Below are 23,745 nucleotides of genomic sequence, written 5' to 3' on the forward strand. Positions count from 1 at the left end.
TTAAATGCATGAATAGGGAGGAAGTAACCGGCCTCACAGTCCACTACAGTAGGTGGCGGTGTGGGCAACTCACTGTTAATTTCCTCCAATATATATTTTATGAAGAAGATATTGAGCTAGAATTTGGTGTCCTCTCCAACTTTCGGATCTTTAATATCCACCCGCACAGCAGGTGGCAATATTCACATATTATTGTTGCGATTGCAATTATACCAAAGAAGAAGAAAAGGCTAGCGAACCAAAAGCAACAGAACCAACATGGCGGAAGGTATATGTATTTTTACGCCCTTTCTTTATTAGCTAGCTAGATGCGGATTAAATGTATTACAGGGATCGCTGAATGTCTATAAGATATTTGATTTAATGGGGATTTGCAGTGTTTAAAAAAAAGAAACGACTGTCTCTTTTTCTTGTGCATTTCGCGGCTAATTTTTATTTGCAGCTAGCTAGGGGTCGTAACTAGTTACTACAGCCACAAAGTTTTACACCCCGCCCATTTCTACAATGTATCTTCTTAACATGCTATTTGAAATTGAACCTTAACCACACTGCTACCCAAAACCTTAAATTAAGACCCAAATGCTACGTTTATTTTTCATGAATTGTTACGATATAGCCAATTATAACATAGTGCTTATGCTATCTAGTGGAAACCCTAGCTAGCTGGTAAGGTGGTCTGGTGTTGATGGTGTGATTTGGGCGGAGAAAGCATCTTGCCAGCAATACTTGTGAAGCTAGACACTTTAATTCGCGGGGTGCTTGAACACAATTCACTGGATTGGTATATCTAAAGAAAGCCGAATTTCCTAAGGGAAGTGATTATACACTTACGTTTTTTGTCAATATTGTAGTTCACTGTACAACTCGACCCCCACAAAGAGTACATTTATGTCGAGAATAACGTTCAAATGTAGCTAGCTAGTTGGTTACTTAATTAACTTGAGTTGCTCAATTTGGTGTTGCATTATTGAACGGTTTTCTTTTTATTGTAGCTAGTGAGCTAAAAGTATAGCTGCCTATATTGTATGAGTTTGTGGGATAGATGGCAATTAACGTTAATCTCGACTGAAGATAAATGTAACTCGAGTCGGCAACACATTTACCCGATTTGACACAGTACAGTGAACATATTTTGAATAATGTGACTTCCGCCAGTTTTATTTTTTTGCTCATTCAACTGTGTGGCAGCCTCCTCGAAGAGTGCATTTACAGTAGGTCTACAGTACATGCTAACTAACTACTCCTTGTCAATTATAACGCTACACCAGCAGGTGTTTGTGTAGCTCTAGCACGTCATGGAGTTGAGTAAACTCAGCTAGTGTTTGTGCTGCCTAAAACTATGATGGGTTGATTTTAAGTATTTCCCTTTTGTCATGCTAAGCCAGACAATATTTTTTTTACTAGCAAACGTTAGATTTCATAAGCTTGTCACTCACTTGTAGTCCCAAGTGATATGTGTACAGTTGGATAAGGCTGTAGTTTTATTGCCCCTAAAAAGTTTATTCTAATAATGCCCGTAAGTGCTGAGTTGAAGGTAACAAGCTTAAGACATCCTCTCTTTTCAAAATGCTCAGATGTGTACTAAACCCTAATGTGAAACATCCATAGCCTTTTTGGTACAAGTTTTATAAATGCTGACAGATCATTTGTTCGTTTGACATGGTGGGATATATTTTTGTGTCTAAAATGTATTATGGGAGAAATAGTGACGGAAACTCCTTTATGCACAAATATTTATATAATAACCATCATATCGAATTATTAGGCTACAGATGAAATAAGTGATGATGAACTTCACATGGTGGTGAAAGTGCACGGTATTAACTTGACGCTCCTTTCAAATAAATGTTGAGGATCTTATTCTGGTAACTTGATGATCAACGCTTGACTGCCGCTTAACAAATACAAATATTCTCCATAATTTCATTATGTCGGCTAACCTACCTGCGGAGCCTACCCACACTGTATCTGCGAGCTGTTAGCTAGAGCGCACATGCCAGTACCAGAGTATGCACACTGCTATTTAACGCAACAGTTTTTGTGACTACTATCGGTAGAGTTAAAAAAAAATGTGACGGAAACCCTTTCAACATTAGATTTTTATTCAGTACATGAACACTTAAGCGAAAAAGTACATTTTGTGTACACTATGTCATCACACACTGATTTTTATCCTCGACAAGTCAGTTTGTTGGAAACATACCACTTGCGGGAAAATTTGCATATTTTCTTTATGCAGATTTGGAATATTCTCATGAAAATCTGTTGCCAATTGGATGGAAACCTAGCTAATGAGACTTTCTTTAACGTGCTGTTTGGTTGTACAACAATTCCTATTTGTCTTAATTTTCTTAACTGGTTAAACAACACAAAGCATTGTGAGACAGAATGTGCTCAATGCAACCTTGCTTTTAAGCAGCTTTCTTCTTCTCTTCCCCTCCTTTATCTCTTTACTCTCTCTGTGACAGAGGAGGTGGCCAAGCTGCAGAAGCACCTAGCCCTGCTGAGGCAGGAGTATGTGAAGATGCAGCAGAAGCTGGCTGACACAGAGAGGCGCTGTGCCATGCTTGCTGCTCAGGCCTCTGTCCAGGGCTCCACCAAGGCCTCCGTAGCCGGGTCAGAAGACACCTTCATCAGCCGCCTGCTGGAGATCGTGGCTGAGCTCTACCAGCAGGACCAGTACAGGTGAGGGGAGGTGTGTGTGGGGGCATGTAGTTTGTGATGTATGCAGCGACATACTGTCATGGTAACACCCGGTAAGAGGACCTGCTTTATCATTGCTCCTTTGTTTTCTTGAGGTGGAAAGCCAAGAACAAGAAAATAATTGCACTTTATGTGATATCATTGTTCAAAATCGCATAGATTATACCAAGCCGGTTTTAGATTTTCTGATTCACAGCCATCTACAGAAATCCTGAGAAATTATGCAATACTTAACTAGTTACTTTAGCGATGAACATATTCTTTCTCACTTATGTTGTGTTTGTTTTCATGTTTGTAGTGATCTGAAGGTGACGGTTGGAGAGACGACGCTCAACGCTCACAAGTTTGTCCTGGCTGCTCGCAGTGATACCTGGAGCCTGGCTAACCTGGCCTCAATCTCCAAACTGGACCTGTCTGGTGAGCTACCCTCCCTGCTGTCACACACACGTCACTATAACCCAGAATGTAATCTCAGTAAACCCAGAAGTAAAATCTCACATTAATTTGGATTGCTACGCCATGAACTTGCTGCGCAAAAAAGAAGTCACCACCCTCGAGTCCGTTGTGTTCACAGTTTTGGGAAAATGCACCACAAACGGTTCCTTCCAGCAACTGCATTAAAAGCAGTTCATTCATAGTGTAGCTTTAGTTCAGTGCTATTGTCTTTCATTCCACTCGGGGTAGTTAACTCCGTTTCTCCCATGCTGGGTGTTCCAGATGCCAAGCCGGAGGTTGCCATGGCGATGTTGCGCTGGGCCTACACAGACGATCTGGAGCTCAGTGAGAACGATGCCTTCCTCATCGACCTGATGAAGCTGGCCAACCGGTTCCAGCTGCAGCTGCTCCGAGAGAGGTAGGCAGGGGCTGAAACACATTGGCTGTGTTTGAGAGCAACAAATTCTGCTTAGTCACTGATCTGTTACCGACTGTCATCTCATTCACACATGCACACACTCTGGGGGTTGGAAGTTGTTCTAAAGCCAAATGGTGTTACTGGTGGTTTACTGCCTAAGGGCACATGTGCTCTTTGTGTTTTTCCTGTCTTCTAAGGAAGCTATAAATGCATTGTCCAATATTTCCAATTGACATCAGTGTTCTCAAACATTGCTTTTGTTCTCTTGGAACAGGTGTGAGAAAGGGGTGATGTCATCTGTGAATGTGAGGAACTGTATCCGGTTCTACCAGACTGCTGAGGAGCTTGACGCCACAACACTCATGAACTACTGTGGAGAGATTATCGCCAGCCACTGGGTGAGTCGCCACTGTCCAACTGACTGTTAAATGTTCCCCTGACTATCCAACTGTGGACAAGACGGTCTCCGGGTTCATGGGAAAGTCAGGCCTGGGATTGAAGGGGCTTGAATCAATACACAATCCATTTAATCTCTCAGATGACGTCCCGAAGTGCTCGGCCTGATCATGCATCACTATACTGGGATCTCAATTTACAGTGCTATTGATTATCCTCTAGCTCCCATCTGGATGATCTGTTACATACTTAACTCTCCTTAACCTCATCTAAAACTCTGTTTCAAAACACTGCTGACACAAACATTGCTTCTTGACAAAGCGCACTGCTTCTTGACACAATGCCCGCTTAACCCGGAAGCCAGCCGCATCATTGTGTCGGAGGAAAAACCATACAACTGGCGACCATGTCAGCGTGCATGCGCTTGACCCGCCACAGGGGTCGCTAGAGCGCAATGGGACAAGGTAATCCCGGCTGGCCCAACCCTCCACTAACTAGGACAACGTTGTGCCAATTGTGAGCTGGATCATGGGTCTCACAGTCGCGACTGGCTGCGACACAGCCTGGAATCTAACCAGGATCTGTAGTAACACAGGAGGCCCTGTGAGCCCCAACTATGACTGAAGGGCCAGGGATTCCCATGACCCAGTCTGCCTGAAGTGGAACAACTTTCTTCTAGCATTTCGACCAAATGTGCATGCCGGTGAACAGTGTACTGCCGCCACCACCAGGCCTTTCTTCTCTTGAAGTCAAAGCCGCAATGTACAGTCGTGGCCACAAGTTTTGAGAATGACACAAATATTAATGATCACAGTTTGCCTCAGTTTGTATGATGGCAATTTCCATATACTCCAGAATGCTATGAAGAGTGATCAGATGAATTGCAATCTGCACGCACAGTGAGGCGAAGACTTTTGGAGGATGGCCTGGTGTCAAGAAGGGCAGCAAAGAAGCCACTTCTCTCCAGGAAAAACATCAGGGACAGACTGATATTCTGAAAAAGGTACAGGGATTGGACTGCTGAGGACTGGGGTAAAGTCATTTTCTCTGATGAATCCCCTTTCCGATTGTTTGGGGCATCCGGAAAAAAGCTTGTCCGGAGAAGACTAGGTGAACGCTACCATCAGTCCTGTGTCATGCCAACAGTAAAGCATCCTGAGACCATTCATGTGTGGGTTTGCTTCTCAGCCAAGGGAGTGGGTTAACTCACAATTTTGCCTAAGCCATGAATAAAGAATGGTACCAACACATTCTCCGAGAGCAACTTCTCCCAACCATCCAGGAACAGTTTGGTGACGAACAATGCCTTTTCCAGCATGATGGATCACCTTGCCATAAGATAGCTAAGTGGCTTGGGGAACAAACATCTATTTTGGGTCCATGGCCAGGAAACTTCCCAGAACTTATCCCATTGAGAACTTGTGGTCAATCCTCGAGGCGGGTGGACAAACAAAAACCCACAAATTCTGACAAACTCCAAGCATTGATTATGCAAGAATGGGCTGCCATCAGTCAGAATGTGGCCCAGAAGTTAATTGACAGCATGCCAGGGCGGATTGCAGAGGTCTCGAAAATGAAGGGTCAACACTGCAAATATTGACTCTTTGCATCAACTTCATGTAATTGTCAATAAAAGCCTTTGACACTTATGAAATGCTTGTAATTATACTTCAGTATTCCATAGTAACATCTGACAAAACTATCTAAAGACACTAAAGCAGCAAACTGTGGGAATTAATATTTGTCATTCTCAAAACTTTTGGCCACGACTGTATTGTTGGTATGAGTTTTTGATAAATGTAATTCATATTGTGAAAATAGGAGTGTGTAATATTTGTTGTTCATAAACTTTTGCATAAAGAGCATTTAAATAGATTATAATCTATCTACGCTGTTAGATTTTTGGAAATATATTGTGCAACCTGTCCTTTTTTAAAATTAAAATCAATCCATTCAATAATCTAGCAGCCAAGTTGTACTCAACAGCTGAATCTGTATGGTATCACTACCTAGTTTCCCATAGCAACCGCAGTGATTACCCTATATTTATTCAGCAGCAGCAGGCTGCCACTGCAAATGATATTGTATGATACATTATTTTTTTTCTCACTTTTTAATAAAAAAAAAATATATATATATATATATATATATATATATATATTTCTACAATTTTCAGGGTGGTAAAATGTCAGTGTAAACTTAAATGACAAACCAGGATAGGCAGTAAATAGAAAAGATAACGGATCAATATGTTTGTAAATAATATCATATTCGAGCACTAATAATCACCAAAATAAACTAGACAGTCATGGAGAATCTAAAATTCCATGGGCCATGGATTTTGTTGTTTTTAAGTCACTCTGATAGCATTATAACACGGCATAAGCAATTGCAAAATGTAGCTTTGCAGGAAATTAGCTTTGAAACTGCAAATTCTTCTCTCAGCACCATGGCAAATGTGTAGAATTGTAGGAAACCTGCTTTAAAACTACTTTTCTCTTTTCTCTGGCAAAATGTGTTGAACAGAACATTTGCTTTTAAACAGCAACAGTGAAACACTGCTGAAAAAAATCGTAGGGGAAACACTGCAACTGGTCATCTGTTCTGTCTCCTTGTGTCCAGTCTGTGGGGTGTATCCCATATATTTTAAGTCCTGAGCCCATAACTGAGTTATATCTCTGTGTGTCAAGAAGCCCATTGTCTTATCACCTCATTAATCCCGTGCTCAGCGGCCAGATCCCTGTGATTCTCAAGTTTCTGTTAATGACTAGGACCAAGGAAATTGTCATCTTTCTTCAGCTGACTGACTCCTGTTAGTGCTGCTGCTGACTCTGTCTGACTGATTGCAGTGGCTCATGAAGCCTCAATTTGCTGTTTCATTATACTTATATTACTCTGGTGTAGGCTTTGATTAGAGGTTTGGACTGAGGAGATAGAACTGATTTCAATATGAGTATAATTTGGCACTGTCAGGTGTTTTCATTCAACGCTAAAGAAAATAGTAAAGAAATTAAATATAGAATAAAAATGCATCCACCTGTCTAATTGTAACACCTCCTAGATCATATCATTTCTAGAAGGTAAAAAGCCCCCCAAGACCACTTACAATGGCAATGTCTATTCTAGTAATTATATTTCTAGGACCCAGATGACAGAGCTTTTTTCATATTTAAAAAAAATTAACTCCCATCTTTGTCTCAACAGGATGACCTAAGGAAAGAGGACTTCAGCACTATGAGTGCACCGCTGCTCTTCAAGATGATCAAGTCTAAAACAGATTTCCCTCTTCACAAAGCCATCAAAGTTGAGAGGGAAGACGTGGTCTTCCTCTACCTCATTGAGATGGACTCGCAGGTGAGAGAACTTCACATGCTGTCCTCTGAGAAGTAATTTCACTGAAGACCAATATGCTGTTATCTCAGCTGGAGCAGGACCTGTGTTAGGGATGGGCGATATGGCCTAAAAATCATGCCCCGCCAATATATGATGGCCGATTCACTATATATATATATATATATATATTTTATTTTACTATTTATTTATTTTACTATTTATTTAAATAAGCTTTGTTGCGCTATTTAAAGGTCAATATACTTTATTTCAAACAGTTAGGGATATTCTAATGAATTTAGGCCTTGTAAAAAATACATCTGGGCTAAATATAAGACTTGCACAACCATAAGACCCACTAATAATGACATTATTTTATCAAAATAGTTTAACCTGCTTTTTTCCCCCCCAATAGTCACTGATCTGACTTTCAAGTCTGTCTGTGAAAATGCCCTTTTTGTTAACATTTTTGCCAGAACCATGCATAATGCACATTCACTAAGAATGACCATAAACAATCTCTCAGCACAAGCCCACATGCTAGTCAGTAGCCAGCTAATCTTTATATTTAAAGTTTAGCCAACTTGGATCTATTTGCTTGCTAACAAGGTAGAATAGTTGAATCGTTTTACACCCTCCTGTCTGTCTCCAACCTCCAACTGTTAGAACAACAGCCTGTTTACTTTGTTTAGATGTTGAAATCAAGTGCCCTACCTGGATAAGAAGATAAGCATTTCTCGAGTTGCTATGTCAATTCCTTATATAAATAAATTTTATGCTGCTAGCAATGTGTGACAAACAGAGTCCTTTTCCTCAATCATCGATACTCCGTGTTTGGGTTGCCTGCTCTGTGCTAAATTTTGGAAGTTGAGACATAAAAAAGGGTAAGGGAATCAACCGATTTCTGTTGGACCAAAACTCAAATGCAAATAGCGAGTTGAAACTGCTTCTTGTCAGAGTGAAATAAGTGATATTTTGTTGTTGTCGAGTGGCAGGGGGAGGAGCTTAGTGTCTGCAAGTGGGAAGGAGCGAAGAAGAGACAAAATGAAAAAATATAAAAACCTTGATTCTTGCGATACAGCAATTTGGAACATGGCGCAAAAAGAAGAATTGGATATATCAGGAGTCTGTTGGAGTGCTGATAAAGGATCAGTTTACAGACCAGTGTTGAAGCCAACTATACCTTTTTTTTTCTTCCTTCTTTATATACATCTTGTATTCTCCACATTTGCAGTTGCCTGGGAAGCTGAATGAACTGGACAACAATGGAGACTTGGCCCTGGACCTGGCTCTGTCTCGTAAACTGGAGAGTATCGCCACCACGCTGGTCAACAACAAAGCAGACGTGGACATGGTGGACCAGAGTGGCTGGAACCTCCTTCACAAAGCCATCCAAAGAGGTAGGGGGTGCCGCACATTCTCTGCAGTATGTCACATACTCGCGTACCGTATGGCTTCAGACACATTGCATTATCCACAACAACACAGCCCTCCCTATGTAAGCTCAATGCTGGGCTAGAGATGAACCGTGTTGAATATTAAGGGTAAAAACACACCCCATTGTGCGTCCTAATTAGAGGTCGACCGATTATTGATTTTTTTTCAACGACGATACCGATTATTGGAGGACCAAAAAAATGCCGATACCGATTAATCGGCCGAATTTTTTTATATTTTTTTTACATTTATTTGTAATTATGACAATTTCAACAATACTGAAAGAACACTTATTTTAACTTAAATACATCAATAAAATCAATTTAGACTCAAATAAATAATGAAACATGTTCAATTTGGTTTAAATAATGCAAAAACAAAGTGTTGGAGAAGAAAATAAAAGTGCAATATGTGCCATGTAAAATATGTGCCATGTAAGAAAGCTAACGTTTCAGTTCCTTGCTCAGAACATGAGAACATATGAAAAGCTGGTGGTTCCTTTTAACATGAGTCTTCAATATTCCCAGGTTTTTAGGAGGTTGAGGTTTTAGGTTGTAGTTAATATACACTGCTCAAAGTTAATATACACCTTCCAAAGTTCTCAGTTCCTATGCTTCCTGGCTGATGTTTTGGTCACTTTTGAATGCTGGCGGTGCTTTCACTCTAGTGGTAGCATGAGACGGAGTCTACAACCCACACAAGTGGCTCAGGTAGTGCAGCTCATCCAGGATGGCACATCAATGTGAGCTGTGGCAAGAAGGTTTGCTGTGTCTGTCAGTGTAGTGTCCAGAGCATGGAGGCGCTACCAGGAGACAGGCCAGTACATCAGGAGACTTGGAGGAGGCCGTAGGAGGGCAACAACCCAGCAGCAGGACCGCTACCTCCGCCTTTGTGCAAGGAGGAGCAGGAGGAGCACTGCCAGAGCCCTGCAAAATGACCTCCAGCAGGCCACAAATGTGCATGTGTCTGCTCAAACGGTCAGAAACAGACTCCATGAGGGTGGTATGAGGGCCCGACGTCCACAGGTGGGGGTTGTGCTTACAGCCCAACACCGTGTAGGACGTTTGGCATTTGCCAGAGAACACCAAGATTGGCAAATTCGCCACTGGCGCCCCCCTGTGCTCTTCACAGATGAAAGCAGGTTCACACTGAGCACATGTGACAGAGTCAGGAGACGCCGTGGAGAACGTTCTGCTGCCTGCAACATCCTCCAGCATGACCGGTTTGGCGGTGGGTCAGTCATGGTGTGGGGTGGCATTTCTTTGGGGGGCCGCACAGCCCTCCATGTGCTCGCCAGTGGTAGCCTGACTGCCATTAGGTACCGAGATGAGCTCCTCAGACCCCTTGTGAGACCATATGCTGGTGCGGTTGGCCCTGGGTTCCTCCTAATGCAAGACAATGCAAGACCTCATGTGGGTGGAGTGTGTCAGCAGTTCCTGCAAGAGGAAGGCATTGATGCTATGGACTGGCCTGCCCGTTCCCCAGACCTGAATCCAATTGAGCACATCTGGGACATCATGTCTCACTCCATCCACCAATGCCACGTTGCACCACAGACTGTCCAGGAGTTGGCGGATGCTTTAGTCCAGGTCTGGGAGGAGATCCCTCAGGAGACCATCCGCCACCTCATCAGGAGCATGCCCAGGCGTTGTAGGGAGGGCATACAGGCACGTGGAGGCCACACACACTACTGAGCCTCATTTTGACTTGTTTTAAGGACATTACATCAAAGTTGGATCAGCCTGTAGTTTGGTTCTCCACTTTAATTTTGAGTGTGACTCCAAATCCAGACCTCCATGGGTTGATATTTGATTTCCATTGATACTTTTTGTGTGATTTTGTTGTCAGCACATTCAACTATGTAAAGAAAAAAGTATTTAATAAGAACATTTCATTCATTCAGATCTAGGATGTGTTATGTTAGTGTTCCCTTTATTTTTTTGAGCAGTGTAGTAATTTATAGGGCTATTTCTCCATTTGTATTCCATATACCTTTTGACTATTGGATGTTCTTATAGGCACTTTAGTATTGCCAGTGTATCAGTATAGCTTCCGTCCCTCTCCTCGCTCCTACCTGTGCTCGAACCAGGAACACATCGACAACAGCCACCCTTGAAGCAGCGTTACCCATGCAGAGCAAGGGGAACAACTACTTCAAGTCTCAGAGCGAGTGACTTTTGAAACGCTATTAGCTCACACCCCGCTAACTAGCTAGCCATTTCACATCGGTTACACCAGCCTAATCTCGGGAGTTGATAGGCTTGAAGTCATAAACAGCGCAATGCTTGAAGCACAGTGAAGAGCTGCTAGTAAAACGCACAAAAGCTAAATAGCTAAATATGCAGGTTTAAAAATATATACTTTGTATTGATTTTAAGAAAGGCATTGATGTTTATGGTTAGGTACACGTTGGAGCAATGATGGTCCTTTTTCCGCGAATGCCACCGCATCGATTATATGCAATGCAGGACACGCTAGATAAACTAGTAATATAATCAACCATGTGTAGTTAACTAGTGATTATGATTGATTGTTTTTTTATAAGATACGTTTAATGCTAGCTAGCAACTTACCTTGGCTTCTTACTGCATTTGCGTAACAGTTAGGCTCCTCGTGGAGTGCAACAAGAGGCAGGTCGTTATTGCTTTGGACTAGTTAACTGTAAGGTTGCAAGATTGAATCCCCGAGCTGACAAGGTAAAAATCTGTCGTTCTGCCCCTGAACAAGGCAGTTAACCCACCGTTCCTAGGCCGTCATTGAAAATAATAATAACGTGTTCTTTAACTGACTTGCCTAGTTAAATAAAGGTGTCTAATCGCCAAATCGGTGTCCAAAAATACCGATTTCCAATTGTTATGAAAACTTGAAATTGGCCCAGGTCGACCTCTAGTCCTAATTCTCCACACGTCTCCTGATGTGCGCACTACTACAGCATCTGCACACAGCCAGTCATGGAATGGAAAAGTGTGGAGAATGGAGAGACAGATCATGATTTCCCTGGCCCCTTCTCTCCCTCCGCCCCCGCAGGTGATGAATTTGCCTCCACCTTCCTGATCCGCCACTTGGCCCAGGTGAACGCAGCCACGGTCGGGGCGGTAGAAACCCCTCTGCACCTGGTGTGTTCCTTTAGCCCCAAGAAGCACTCTGGGGAGGTGATGAGTGGCATGGCCCGCATTGCAGAGGCCCTGCTCAAGACAGGGGCCAACCCCAACATGCAGAACAGCAAGGGAAGGTGGGTTATACTATATGGCAATCCCTCTGATCCATTGAGCCCATCTGGTGTGATATAGCAACGGTCTATTCAAAAGGGAGTTGATGTTTTGACTGATTGTTCTGACTTCAAATCAGCATCTGAACTTATTTTAAATGTAATAATTTTTTTTACCGCTTTTTTTCTCCCCAATTTTGTGGTATCCAATTGGTAGTAGTTACAGTCTTGTCTCATCGCTGCTTCTCCCGTACGGACTTGGGAGAGGCGAAGGTCGAGAGCCATGCGTCCTCCGAAACACAACCCAACCTTGCCGCACTACTTCTTGACACAATGCACATCCAACCCGGAAGCCAGCCGCACCAATGTGTCGGAGTAAACACTTTGATCTGTTTGTGTTACATGATGTATTTTTGTCATGATCCCGATACTGTGACTTTATACGTTTTTTATTTCCCAGAACACCCCTACATGAAGCGGTGGTGTCGGGGAATGAGCCTGTGTTCAACCAGCTCCTACATTGTAAACAGTGAGTTAAAACAGAACCATTTACTAAACCAACGACCTGGGTCCTACTCCCCATTGACCTTATTGAAAAGAGCCTGAGGAGTAGCCTCTATTTCCTGGTGTAATACTGTCATCTTTTCTCTCGCCCCCCTCCCCCTCTTTCCTCTGCTCTTTCTTCCTCGCTTCCCTCCTGTGCCTCTCTCCCGAGGCTGGACCTGGAGCTGAAGGACCATGAGGGGAGCACAGCTCTGTGGCTGGCCCTGCAGTACATCACTGTGTCCTCTGACGCCAACGTTAACCCCTTTGAGGACGATGCTCCGGTGGTGGAGAATGGAACACTGTTTGATGAAAACAGCTTTGCAGCCCAGCTCATCCAGAGAGGCAGTAACCCAGACGCACCAGACACAACCACAGGTAAAATGTCTCATTTGAAGGGAACATGCTAAATGCTGAATATGATGCAATAATATAAAGCATTAAACAATACGGAAGTCAGTGCACTTGTGTTTTTAAATCTTACTTTCTTTTTCCCTTTCTTTCTCTCGCTTATTCCCTCCCTCCATTCCTCCTCAGAGAACTGTCTCATGCAGAGGGCAACGGGTGTAGGCAGTGAGGCTGCTGCCCTCTTCCTGGCCACACATGGGGCAAAGGTCAACCATGCCAACAAATGGGTATGCAATGATGCACTCCATCACAAACTACTGCATCATACAAGCTAAACCCCCCCATCCTGTCTGTTTGTATGTCTGACGCTGTGTGTGTCTCCTCTCCTCCCCCATAGGGTGAGACCCCTCTCCACACGGCGTGTCGCTGTGGTTTGGCTGGCCTGACAGCAGAGCTTCTCCATCAGGGGGCTAACCCTAACCTGCAGACGCAGAAGGCCCTCCCCGACGAGGGGGTGTCCCTGCAGAGCCCGCTCCACATGGCCATCGTACACAACCACCCTGACGTGGTGTCAGTCATCTTGGAGCAGAAAGGTAGGTTAGTGGACAGTGGGCAGCATCTCCATGTCAAGCAGCCCAGGGAGATGAATGAACATGATTGACACCCAGAGTGAAAATTGGAATTGTTACCTGCATACCAACAATTTTATTCCCTGGTGTTTCCAGCCAATGCTCTTCACGCCACCAACAACCTGCAGATCATCCCAGACTTCAGCCTCAAAGACTCCATGGACCAGACGGTGTTGGGCCTAGCCCTTTGGACAGGTAGGCTTCACCAACAACAAAAAACGCTACACTCGATGGGTAGCTACTAGCTATGTCAGTGTGAAAGAGCCTGCCGACACTATCAATTTAAAATGCTTTTAAAGGGATACTGTGAGATTATGGCCTTTGTCTACATAACCAGAATCGGATTAATTTGTGGACATGATTTGTATCTCTCTGCATCCAGTATGAAGGAAATTAGAGGTCATTTTGTGAGCCAATGTTAACAAGCGTAAGCGAAATGACTCTAACTCTACAGGTACGCTAGCATATGCTAATGTACCTGTAGACTTCCAGTCATTGGAAGACTATGGGTACTCCACCAGTTCAGTTCATGGGTAAGTAGAAAGATGACTTAATTGCCAGAATTGTGGCGTATCACTTTAAAAGCGGAGTAGTTTCATGTCCTTGTAGGGCTCACACCTTCACACTTCCTCCTCCTTTTCCAGTCTCGCATGCCATGGATAGCGAGACAAACAGAGGAGGTATGTGCAGCCAAACGTTTCTAGTCATGATAGTCCAACCTAAAACATCGTCCATAGACCAGTGGTTTTCAACCTGTGGGTCCGCACATTTTAAACGTAAAAAAAATAGATTTGTTTTCTTCCTAATTACTATTAATACTTGCTATAGTCTTTTAAGCAAGTTTTACATTTACTTTTCACAATGCAAATTTTAATAGGCCTTTCACTGCTAAAATGTACTAAATTTGACTGCCAAGAGATTTTGTTAAAATGATTTTTGACTCTGCAAATGGTGGTCCTCAAGCTTTTGACTAATTTGGTGGTCCCCGGAAAGGAGAAGGTTGGGAACCGCTGCTATAGACAGTCCACGCTGGAGTTGAGCAGGAGTTCCCTTTACAGATTATCCCAGATTGAGTTCTGGTTCCTGCCGTGTGCTCCACTGCTTTGCCTGTGCTTTGCACCTGCTTCTTTTGGGCTTTTCCCCCTCTCTTAGATAAAGATACAGAACAAATTAAGAGTGGAAATGTGCAATTGACAGGATTTTAAAAGGGTAGTTTGGTCTCACGGAACAATGATCTGCATCAGATCATGTGTTCAACCTCACTGCCATTCGGGATCTACAGCTTTCAGTATGTCTGTGTCCTCTCATCTCTCCCTCAGGTATGCACACCATAGCAGCCCAACTCCTGGGCTCTGGGGCGTCCATCAACGACACCATGTCCAACGGTCAGACCCTGCTGCACATGGCCATCCGCAGACAGGACAGCAAGAGTGCCCTGTTCCTCCTGGAGCACCAGGCTGACATCAATGTCAAGTAGGAGGACTCGGATCAGGAGCTTCATGAACCAGCAGATGCATTTCTCAGTTCTTTATTTCCCCTCAAGGGGAATTTTAATTTGCCATCTTAAAAGTCAGATAATGTATCATAAAGAAACTGTGGAGCAGTCTCCCATTTTATACAACAATGCAAAGATATATGGAAGCACAAGCCATAGGTGATATGATCTGTAGTGTTACACATTTGCTGAGTATCCCTGTGAGGTGTTTATGTAAGTAGGTGAAAAAAAATCTCTCCCTGCAGAACCCAGGAGGGTGAGACGGCGCTGCAGCTGGCCATCAGTAACCAACTCCCCCTGGTGGTGGACGCCATCTGCACACGGGGGGCCGACATGTCCGTGGTGGATGAGAGGGGACACCCCCCTCTGTGGCTGGCCCTGGAGAACGGTCTCGAGGACATCGCATCCACACTGGTGAGATTGGAGGAAGAGGGGGGGTAAAGGAGAAAGCGATGGGGGGAGGAAGGGGGTGGTTGTGGAAGTGGGAGCCCACAGATGAATGTAAATAAGAGACTATGTTATCCCATGATGGTTGTATGTGAGAGCCTCAAGTGTTCTAGTCAATAACGTGCATGTCATGAGTAGGGCCAGGAGTCATCCAGGTCAGGAGAGAACTTCTGGTTGGTCCTAGTTTTGAGTGGGATTGGTATGGGAATGTCTGCTTGTTTCTGCTACTGTAGGTCCGACACGGTTGTGATGCCACCAGTTGGAGCTCTGGTCCCTCAGGCTGTCAGCAGACCCTCCTCCACAGGGCTGTGGATGAGAACAACGAGGTCACCGCCTGCTTCCTCATCCGCAGGTCTGTCTGATCACACTCATCCCTCACAATGCACTCATTCCTTTTGATCAAATTAACACATTTATATAATGGAGCGAGTGTTGCCGATGCGTCTCACCTTCTAATGCACTCATCCCTCAACGGGTGGCTGCACTCAGCCCTTACTGTGGTCTCACAGCAAATTATACTCATCCTTCTTTATAGCAAATATATTAACTGGCTTTTAATATCTGATAGTGGCACCTCACCTTTTAATGCCCTTGTCCCTCAATGTGCCCATATTCCTTGCATTGCAAGTGCTGTGCTCTACCAAGTGAGCTACACAGCAGTGGTTTCCAACATTACATTTTTTGTGGCATCTTGATGGCATATAAAATTCTGCAGCACACCTAAAATTTCCCTATTAATTAATTTAGTGGTAATGACCTTCTGATCAATACTGCAAATCATCTATTGTCTGAATGATGCTGTCACCCCCGTGCTTCGCGGTTGGGATGGTGTTCTTTGGCTTGCAAACCTCCCCCTTTTCCTCCAAACATAGCAATGGTCATTATGGCCACACAGTTGTATTTTTGTTTCATCAGACCAGAGGACATTTCTCCAAAAGTGCAATCTTTGTCCCCATGTGCAGTTGCAAACCGTAGTCTGGCTTTTTTATGGCGGTTTTGGAGTAGTGGCTTCTTCCTTGCTGAGCGGCCTTTCAGGTTATGTCGATATAGGACTCATTTTACTGTGGATATAGGTGCTTTTATACCCGTTTTTCCTCCAGCATCTTCACAAGGTCCTTTGCTGTTGTTCTTGGATTGATTTGCACTTTTCGCACCAAAGTACGTTCATCTCTAGGAGACAGAATGCGTCTCCTTCCTGAGCGGTATGACGGCTGCGTGGTCCCATGGTGTTTATTCTTGCGTACTATTGTTTGTACAGATGAACGTGGTACCTTCAGGCGTTTGGAAATTGCTCCCAAGGATGAACCAGACTTGTGGAGGTCTACAATTTTTTTTCTGAGGTCTTGGCTGATTTCTTTGGATTTTCCCATGATGTCAAGCAAAGAGGCACTGAGTTTGAAGTTAGGCCTTGAAATACATCCACAGGTACACCTCCAATTGACTCAAATTAGGTCAATTAGCCTATCAGAAGCTTCTAAAGCCATGACATAATTTTCTGGAATTTTCCAAGCTGTTTAAAGGCACAGTCAACTTAATGTATGTCAACTTCTGACCCACTGGAATTGTCATCCAGTGAAATTAATCTCTGTAAACAATTGTTGGAAAATGTATTGTGTCATGCGCAAAGTAGATGTCCTAACTGACTTGCCAAAACTATAGTTTGTTAACAAAACATTTGTGGAGTGGCTGAAAAACAAGTTTTAATGACTCTAGCCTAAGTGTATGTAAACTTCTGACTTCAACTGTCCATACAAATTATTAGACCAAAGGTGAATACACAACAGTTCACCTGACACAAGACTGAATCCAAACATTACACTGTTGTGCCTTTTACATTTACTGTACTTTTTGCGCCATTTGTTGTAACTAATTCTGAAAATATTCAGGATATGGCTGGGCAATAAGGCACAAATATAGTATCACAATATTTTTCATATCTTTGATGCTATTTGATGTTTTTGAATAATAAAAATGATACATTTTGCTTTATTAGTTGGGTGGCAACACATACATTCTAAGGGATTTCAATGGGTCTTTCTCCATTCGGATTATTTTATACCGTTCAACATCAATCAATTTCCCTCCCCCCTGTATTTTAATCAATTTCTTAATTTCCTGCACTGATTTGAGAGAATTTTCACACTAGCACATAAGGCTGCACGATATGGGCAAAAAAGGCCTTATTTTTAACCTAATGTTGCAATTGCTATTTGACTTGCAATTTAGATCAAAACACTTGGGTGAACTGTTGGAATCATGGAAATTCGTTAGTTAGAATATAAGTCATTGAGGGCACTTTGAATACAGTGTTTGCCATGACAACGAATGAAAATGCCAAGGAGTTGTTGTGACTGGGTAGGAACCAAAGTGTTGGTCAGTGGTTTTTCTAAGGGACTCTAATCTTTGCCTACATTAAATGTTTCTTCATGTTGCCAACATATTCATGCATTGGCTATTCCTCTTTGATTTAGAAGAAACTGTTGCACAAACAATATGCTGATTTAGGCCTACGCCATAACTGGTGTCAGGCTGTATAGTTCTGATTCAGTAGATTTATTACTGAGCTAGCTAACACAATTTAGCTAAACTTGCTAAGAAAATACAAACTATCTGTTTGCAGAAGTAGGAAACACAAACTAATTGTGCAATTATAGAACGCTTGTGGATTTATATTAATAAGCAACGCCCTAAACATTGTTGCATGTGCTGCATTGACCATGCAGACTGAACACAAGTCCCTCCCGGTCAAGCAACAACAAATGTGCTCCTTGAGTGACGGGGCAGGGTTAGGTCTGTGTGGAAAGTGGCATTGAGAGAGCGAGTGGAGAGGGATGACTCAAGTAGTGGTGTAAACTATAAAGATGTACGTAAAACACGGCATATCACATTTTTACAAACCAAACATTAAAATTCCATAATACAAGGTAAAGTAAAAGCCCAAACTGGTCCTTGCATCAATACCGGTGTATATAGTAAAATAAGGTACACCGCTAAGCCTGAGACTATTCCTGGAAAATGTGGGCTAGGTGCAACCAAAACATTTACAAGGGTTTGAATGAGGACTAACTGGTGTCTCCAAGTGGGCGCACACCTTTCCAAAGTGTGCACAGTTCCTAAGCCATTTCAATGCACTTCTATGACTCAAAGAAGATTCTTCAACTATGAGGTACTTTTTGGAGCTCTCTTAGCTGTGCCGTTTAGGAAATAGAGCAAGCACACTTTAAGATCATTTGGAACACATCTCTGCATCCCTGCCATCACACAATTACTCTTTAGGCAATCCAAAAACGGTGTATTATAAATCGCAATCTGCGTAAGGTGGGCATAATTTGAAAGTTTATTCTGTTGCCAACATGACTAGCTAAATAATAAAATACGGTCTTAGTGCTAAGCTTTCACAAGGCAATTCAGAGAAATGGATCACAATTTTGGTGCGCATAGAAAGTCATGAGGGGGTCTGACAAAGTGCGCAGAAGCAGAGCGTATCTCCCATTGAGCTATAAAAGAGGGCCGCGAACAGATTTATTCCCTGTGTGATCACTACCGTCTCTCTCGAAATGAATGACTGAGCACAGAATGCACCCATGCCCTACAAATGGAATATCAGATTTCAGAGCGTGATGTCAGATATGTTCTATCAGAATGGGTGCTTCATCCAATATCCTGTATGACAGTTGTGAGCAGCCAGTCGCATCCCCCTAACCAGCCATTAGCCAACTCGGCTGCTTCTTATCGTCCGTTCTTTCTGCGCATCGCCATCAGTTTTGAAGTCTTATTTAGACATGATGGCAAGCTGTGGTGTGCAGACAGTGATGGGGTTTGTTATATTTGTTTAATTATTGGCGTGGCAAACCCTGTGGTATCACTATTGTCATGACTGTCCTGTGAGGATCACATTCCAATTTGGTGGGATTGTGACAGGAACCAGACTTCTCTTTCTCCCACAGAGGGGAGAGGGAGGGTGCTGGATGGTTGACCGTTCATACCCGGTCGTAAAGTTAAGCACGAGAGATCTCGTCCTCTCTCTCTTTCTCAGTTTTAGTATCAACCAAAGGAATGCGTTTGTCTAGAGAGACTTTTGCCCACCCAAAACTCTAATGTCCAAAAAGTGAATATCGGAAACAATATTTCTAACAGAAGAATGTGGGGAATGGTCAGTCGGTAGATGTAGAAAACTAACTTGTTTAAAAAAAAATTGTGATGTCATTTGTGATGTCAGTTGAAATACTGTAACTTGGAAAGGATACCCCCTTTATCTGTCACGTTTTCATCCAATATGTGGTGCACACAATATGACAAATTATGAAAGTAATTTTGTTAAGATTGGAATGTGAATTTAGGAGTCATAAGAACTTGTAATCATATCCTTTGCACATTAAGTAGCCACGCCCCGAGGTGAGGTCAGAGAGCTTGTCACCATATAAATATATAAATATATCATGGAGCCCCAGACCGAGGGTGATTGACCGTCATCTTGAACTTCTTTCATTTTCTAATAATTGCGCCAACAGTTGCCTTCTCACCAAGCTGCTTGCCTGTAGCCCATCCCAGCCTTGTGCAGGTCTACAATTTTATCCCTGATGTCCTTACACAGCTCTCTGGTCTTGGCCATTGTGGAGAGGTTGGAGTCTGTTTGATTGTGTGTGGACAGGTGTTTCTTATACAGGTAACGAGTTCAAACAGGTGCGGTTAATACAGGTAGTGAGCGGAGGACTTCTTAAAGAAAAACTAACAGGTTTGTGAGAGCTGGAATTCTTACTGGTTGGTAGGTGATCAAATACTTATGTCATGTAATAAAATGCAAATTAATTACTTAAAAATCATACAATGTGATTTTCTGGATTTTTGTTTTAGATTCTGTCTCTCACAGTTGAAGTGTACCTATGATAAAAATTATAGACCTCTACATGCTTTGTAAATAGGAAACACTGCTGATTTAGCAGGTTATCAAATACTTGTTCTCCCCACTGTATATATGAAGTCGGAAGTTTACATACACTTAGGTTAAAATCATTAACTTGTTTTTCAACCACTCCACAGATTTCTTGTTGACAAACTATAGCTTTGGCAAGTTGGTTAGGACATCTACTTTGTGCATGACACAATTGTTTTCAACAATTGTTTACAGACGGATTATTTCACTTATAATTCACTGTATGACAATTCCAGTGGGTCAGAAGTTTACATACACTAAGTTGACTGTGCCTTTAAACGGCTTGGAAAATTCCAGACAATTGTCATGACTTTATAAGCTTCTGATAGGCTTATTGACATAATTTGAGTCAATTGGAGGTGTACCTGTGTATGTATTTCAAGGCCTTCCTTCAAACTCCGTGCCTCTTTGTTTGACATCATGGGAAAATCAGACAATAGCATGCAAGTTTGCAACTGCACTTAGGGGCAAAGATCATACTTTTTGGAGAAATGTCCTCTGGTCGGATTAAACAAAAATAGAATTGTTTGGCCATAATGACCATTATGTTTGGAGGAAAAAGAGGCATGCTTGCAAGCCGAAGAACACCTTCCCAACCGTGAAGCACGGGGTGGCAGCATCATGTTGTGGGGGTGCTTTGCTGCAGGAAGGATTGGTGCACTTCACAAAATAGATGGCATCATGAGAAAGGAAAATTGTGGCTATATGGTTCTTCCAAATTGTGGTCGCAAATGGGTCTTCCAAATGGACAATGACCCCAAGCATACTTCCAAAGTTGTGGCAAAATAGCTTAAGAACAACAAAGTCAAGGTATTGGAGTGGCCATCACAAAGCCCTGACCTCAATCCTATAGGAAATGTGTGGGCAGAACTGAAAATGCGTGTCCGTGCAAGGAGGCCAACAAATCTGACTCCGTTACACCAGCTCTGTCAGGAGGAATGGGCCAAAATTCACCCAAATTATTGTGGGAAGCTTGTGGAAGGCAACCTGAAATGTTTTACCCAAGTTAAACAATTTTAAAGGCAATGCTACCAAATACTAATTGAGTGTATGTAAACTTCTGACCCACTGGGAATGTACTGAAATAAATAATTCTCTCTACTATTATTCTGACGTTTCACATTCTCAAAATAAAGTGGTGATCCTAACTGACCTAAGACAGTTATTTTTTACAAGGATTAAATTCCAGGAATCGTGAAACTGAGTTGAAATGTATTTGGCTAAGGTGTATATAACTTCCAACTTCAACTGTATTTGTTGTAACAAGCAGTCATATCTTGTCTGTCCGCTAAGGACCTTTTTCATGTAAAGGGTGTATGTTTATTGTGTTTATTGTGTTTATTATTTAGTAAGCGAGTAAATAAATAATTAAACCAGTATGTGTAGTACTGAATAATGATGTAGGCTGGGGTTTTTGCAGATCCAAGTAGTTTACGAATGGTCAGAATGATAAGAGGTAATAATTATGAAGATGAATGTTTATCGATGAAATGGGACCTTCATGTTTAATTCGGGAGATGGTAACTCTCTAAACAACTTCTTCCGTGGTGCCCCAAATCCTAATGAGTTAATTGTAACATAATTAATTTAATTGAGTAACAAGTCAACATATTTTGTGGATTAAATTAGGTAATTAGTTTAATGAAAGTAAAGTCACGACACTATACTACTCGGTATTGTGATACTTAGCCTGGTATCACATTAGTAAAATGTTGGTATTGTGACAACCCCACTCTGAAAATAGGCTATATTTTTTTTGTGTTTTTCTGTGCTAAATGTCTTTGTCACCTTTTTGGGCCCTCACAAGTTTGCATCCCTGATTTATAATCCTCAATGCCTCATCTTTCAAAATGCATCGAGTCATCTTAATTTACAGCATTAACCTCACTTGGACAACAAAACATTGCAAATGTTGCCCAATTACCGTGAGGGATGGGGGCACGGTGCTCGTTCAAACCCATATGGTGACGTGCAGAGCCAGAGCTCTGATGTCATGTATCACACGTTAGTGTACAGCCACTACGTTCCAATTTGGCCGCTTATTAGTGTATTGTTGTTTGGCTGCTAACTCAAACACTTTATTTACTTTAACACAGTCACCTATAGAGTTTGGCCAACTTTTACACTAGCTGCCATGTTAGCACCTTTCAGCAGTCCCATTTATCCATTCTTTATTTATGGAGTGATAATTCTCCAGATTCCAGTTGAGTTGAATCTACACTGAACATAAACACAACAGGTAAAGTGTTGCTCCCGTGTTTCATGAGCTGAAATAAAAAATCCCAGAAATGTTCCTTATTTCTCTAAAAATGTTGTGCACAAATTAGTTTACATCCCTGTTAGTAAGCATTTCTCCTTTGCCAATATAATCCATCCACTTGACAGGTGTGGCATATCAAGAAGCTGATTAACAGCATGATCAGGACAATAAAAGGTCAATCTAATATGTGCAGTTTTGTCACACAATGCTATAGATGTCTCAAGTTTTGAGGGAGTGCGCAATTGGCATGCTGACTGCAGGAATGTCCACCAGAGCTGTTGACAGAGAATTTAATGTTAATTTCTCTACCATACACTGCCTCCAACGTCATTTTAGAGAACTTGGCAGTATGTCCAACTGGCCTCACAACTGCAGACCACGTGTAACCAAGCCAGCCCAGGACCACCACACTGGGGGGTAGTATTTCTGTCTGTAATAAATCTCTTTTGTGGGGAAAAACCTATTCTGGTTGGCTGGCCCTGGCTCCCCAGTGGCTGGGCCTATGCCCTCAAAGGCCCACCCATGGCTGCACCCCTGCCCAGTCTTGTGAAGTCCATAGATTGGGGCCTAATGAATTGATTTAAATTGACTGATTTTCTTATATGAACTGTAACTCAGTAAAATATTTGAAATTGTTGTGTTATTTAAATATTTTTATTCAGCATAGTTGAGGAATCCATCTTGGTTCTGAATGAGTCAGCAAGAGGAAGTAGTTTCATGATTAACCAGTGTGATCTGTGCCTAATGACTGTGTCTAATCTAACCCGGTCTCTCCTCTAGTGGTTGTGACGTAAACAGCCCACGGCGTCCAGGTCTTAACGGAGAGGGGGATGAGGAGGCCAGGGACGGACAGTCACCCCTCCATCTGGCAGGCAGCTGGGGGCTGGAGGAGGTGGTGCAGTGCCTTCTGGAGTTTGGGGCAAATGTCAACACACAGGTATGTCTCACTTACTTCCTTAGACTTTTTATTCCTCCTGGAGCCTAGGCCTTCTACTCCAGTTTTTCAGCATATGCAGTCTCACTGACTGTCAATCCACAGGTCAGTTTCACCAGGCAGTCATTCCTTTAAGCACAGGCATCTCCCACTCCTCACCTTTATTAGATTCCTCCACTTTGAGAGTCGTGGTCCAAAAGCATGCTTAATGAGTGAGTGAGGAGTATCT

At 42.6% G+C, this 23,745-nt stretch overlaps 1 protein-coding gene across 3 annotated transcripts in view; it reads left to right on the forward strand.

The window, feature by feature from the left end:
- Positions 1-149: 149 nt before the first annotated feature.
- The window catches only part of LOC112258328 (rabankyrin-5-like), a 39,491-nt gene continuing 15,895 nt past the window's right edge, over positions 150-23,745 (forward strand). For all 3 annotated transcript variants that reach the window (XR_006084116.1, XM_042327108.1, XM_042327109.1), the window contains exons 1-17: positions 150-268; positions 2,469-2,685; positions 3,002-3,120; positions 3,421-3,556; positions 3,831-3,954; positions 7,157-7,306; positions 8,517-8,682; positions 11,747-11,951; positions 12,388-12,456; positions 12,643-12,848; positions 13,008-13,105; positions 13,216-13,411; positions 13,544-13,642; positions 14,767-14,920; positions 15,188-15,356; positions 15,623-15,741; positions 23,363-23,519. Coding sequence is in view for 2 of the 3 variants with exons in the window: in XM_042327108.1 (XP_042183042.1) it covers positions 259-268; positions 2,469-2,685; positions 3,002-3,120; positions 3,421-3,556; positions 3,831-3,954; positions 7,157-7,306; positions 8,517-8,682; positions 11,747-11,951; positions 12,388-12,456; positions 12,643-12,848; positions 13,008-13,105; positions 13,216-13,411; positions 13,544-13,642; positions 14,767-14,920; positions 15,188-15,356; positions 15,623-15,741; positions 23,363-23,519 (2,394 nt within the window). In the remaining variant the exon portion in view is untranslated. The remainder of the gene's footprint in view (positions 269-2,468; positions 2,686-3,001; positions 3,121-3,420; positions 3,557-3,830; positions 3,955-7,156; positions 7,307-8,516; positions 8,683-11,746; positions 11,952-12,387; positions 12,457-12,642; positions 12,849-13,007; positions 13,106-13,215; positions 13,412-13,543; positions 13,643-14,766; positions 14,921-15,187; positions 15,357-15,622; positions 15,742-23,362; positions 23,520-23,745) is intronic.

Source organism: Oncorhynchus tshawytscha, linkage group LG09, assembly GCF_018296145.1.
Source record: "Oncorhynchus tshawytscha isolate Ot180627B linkage group LG09, Otsh_v2.0, whole genome shotgun sequence".
Lineage (NCBI taxonomy): Eukaryota > Metazoa > Chordata > Actinopteri > Salmoniformes > Salmonidae > Oncorhynchus > Oncorhynchus tshawytscha.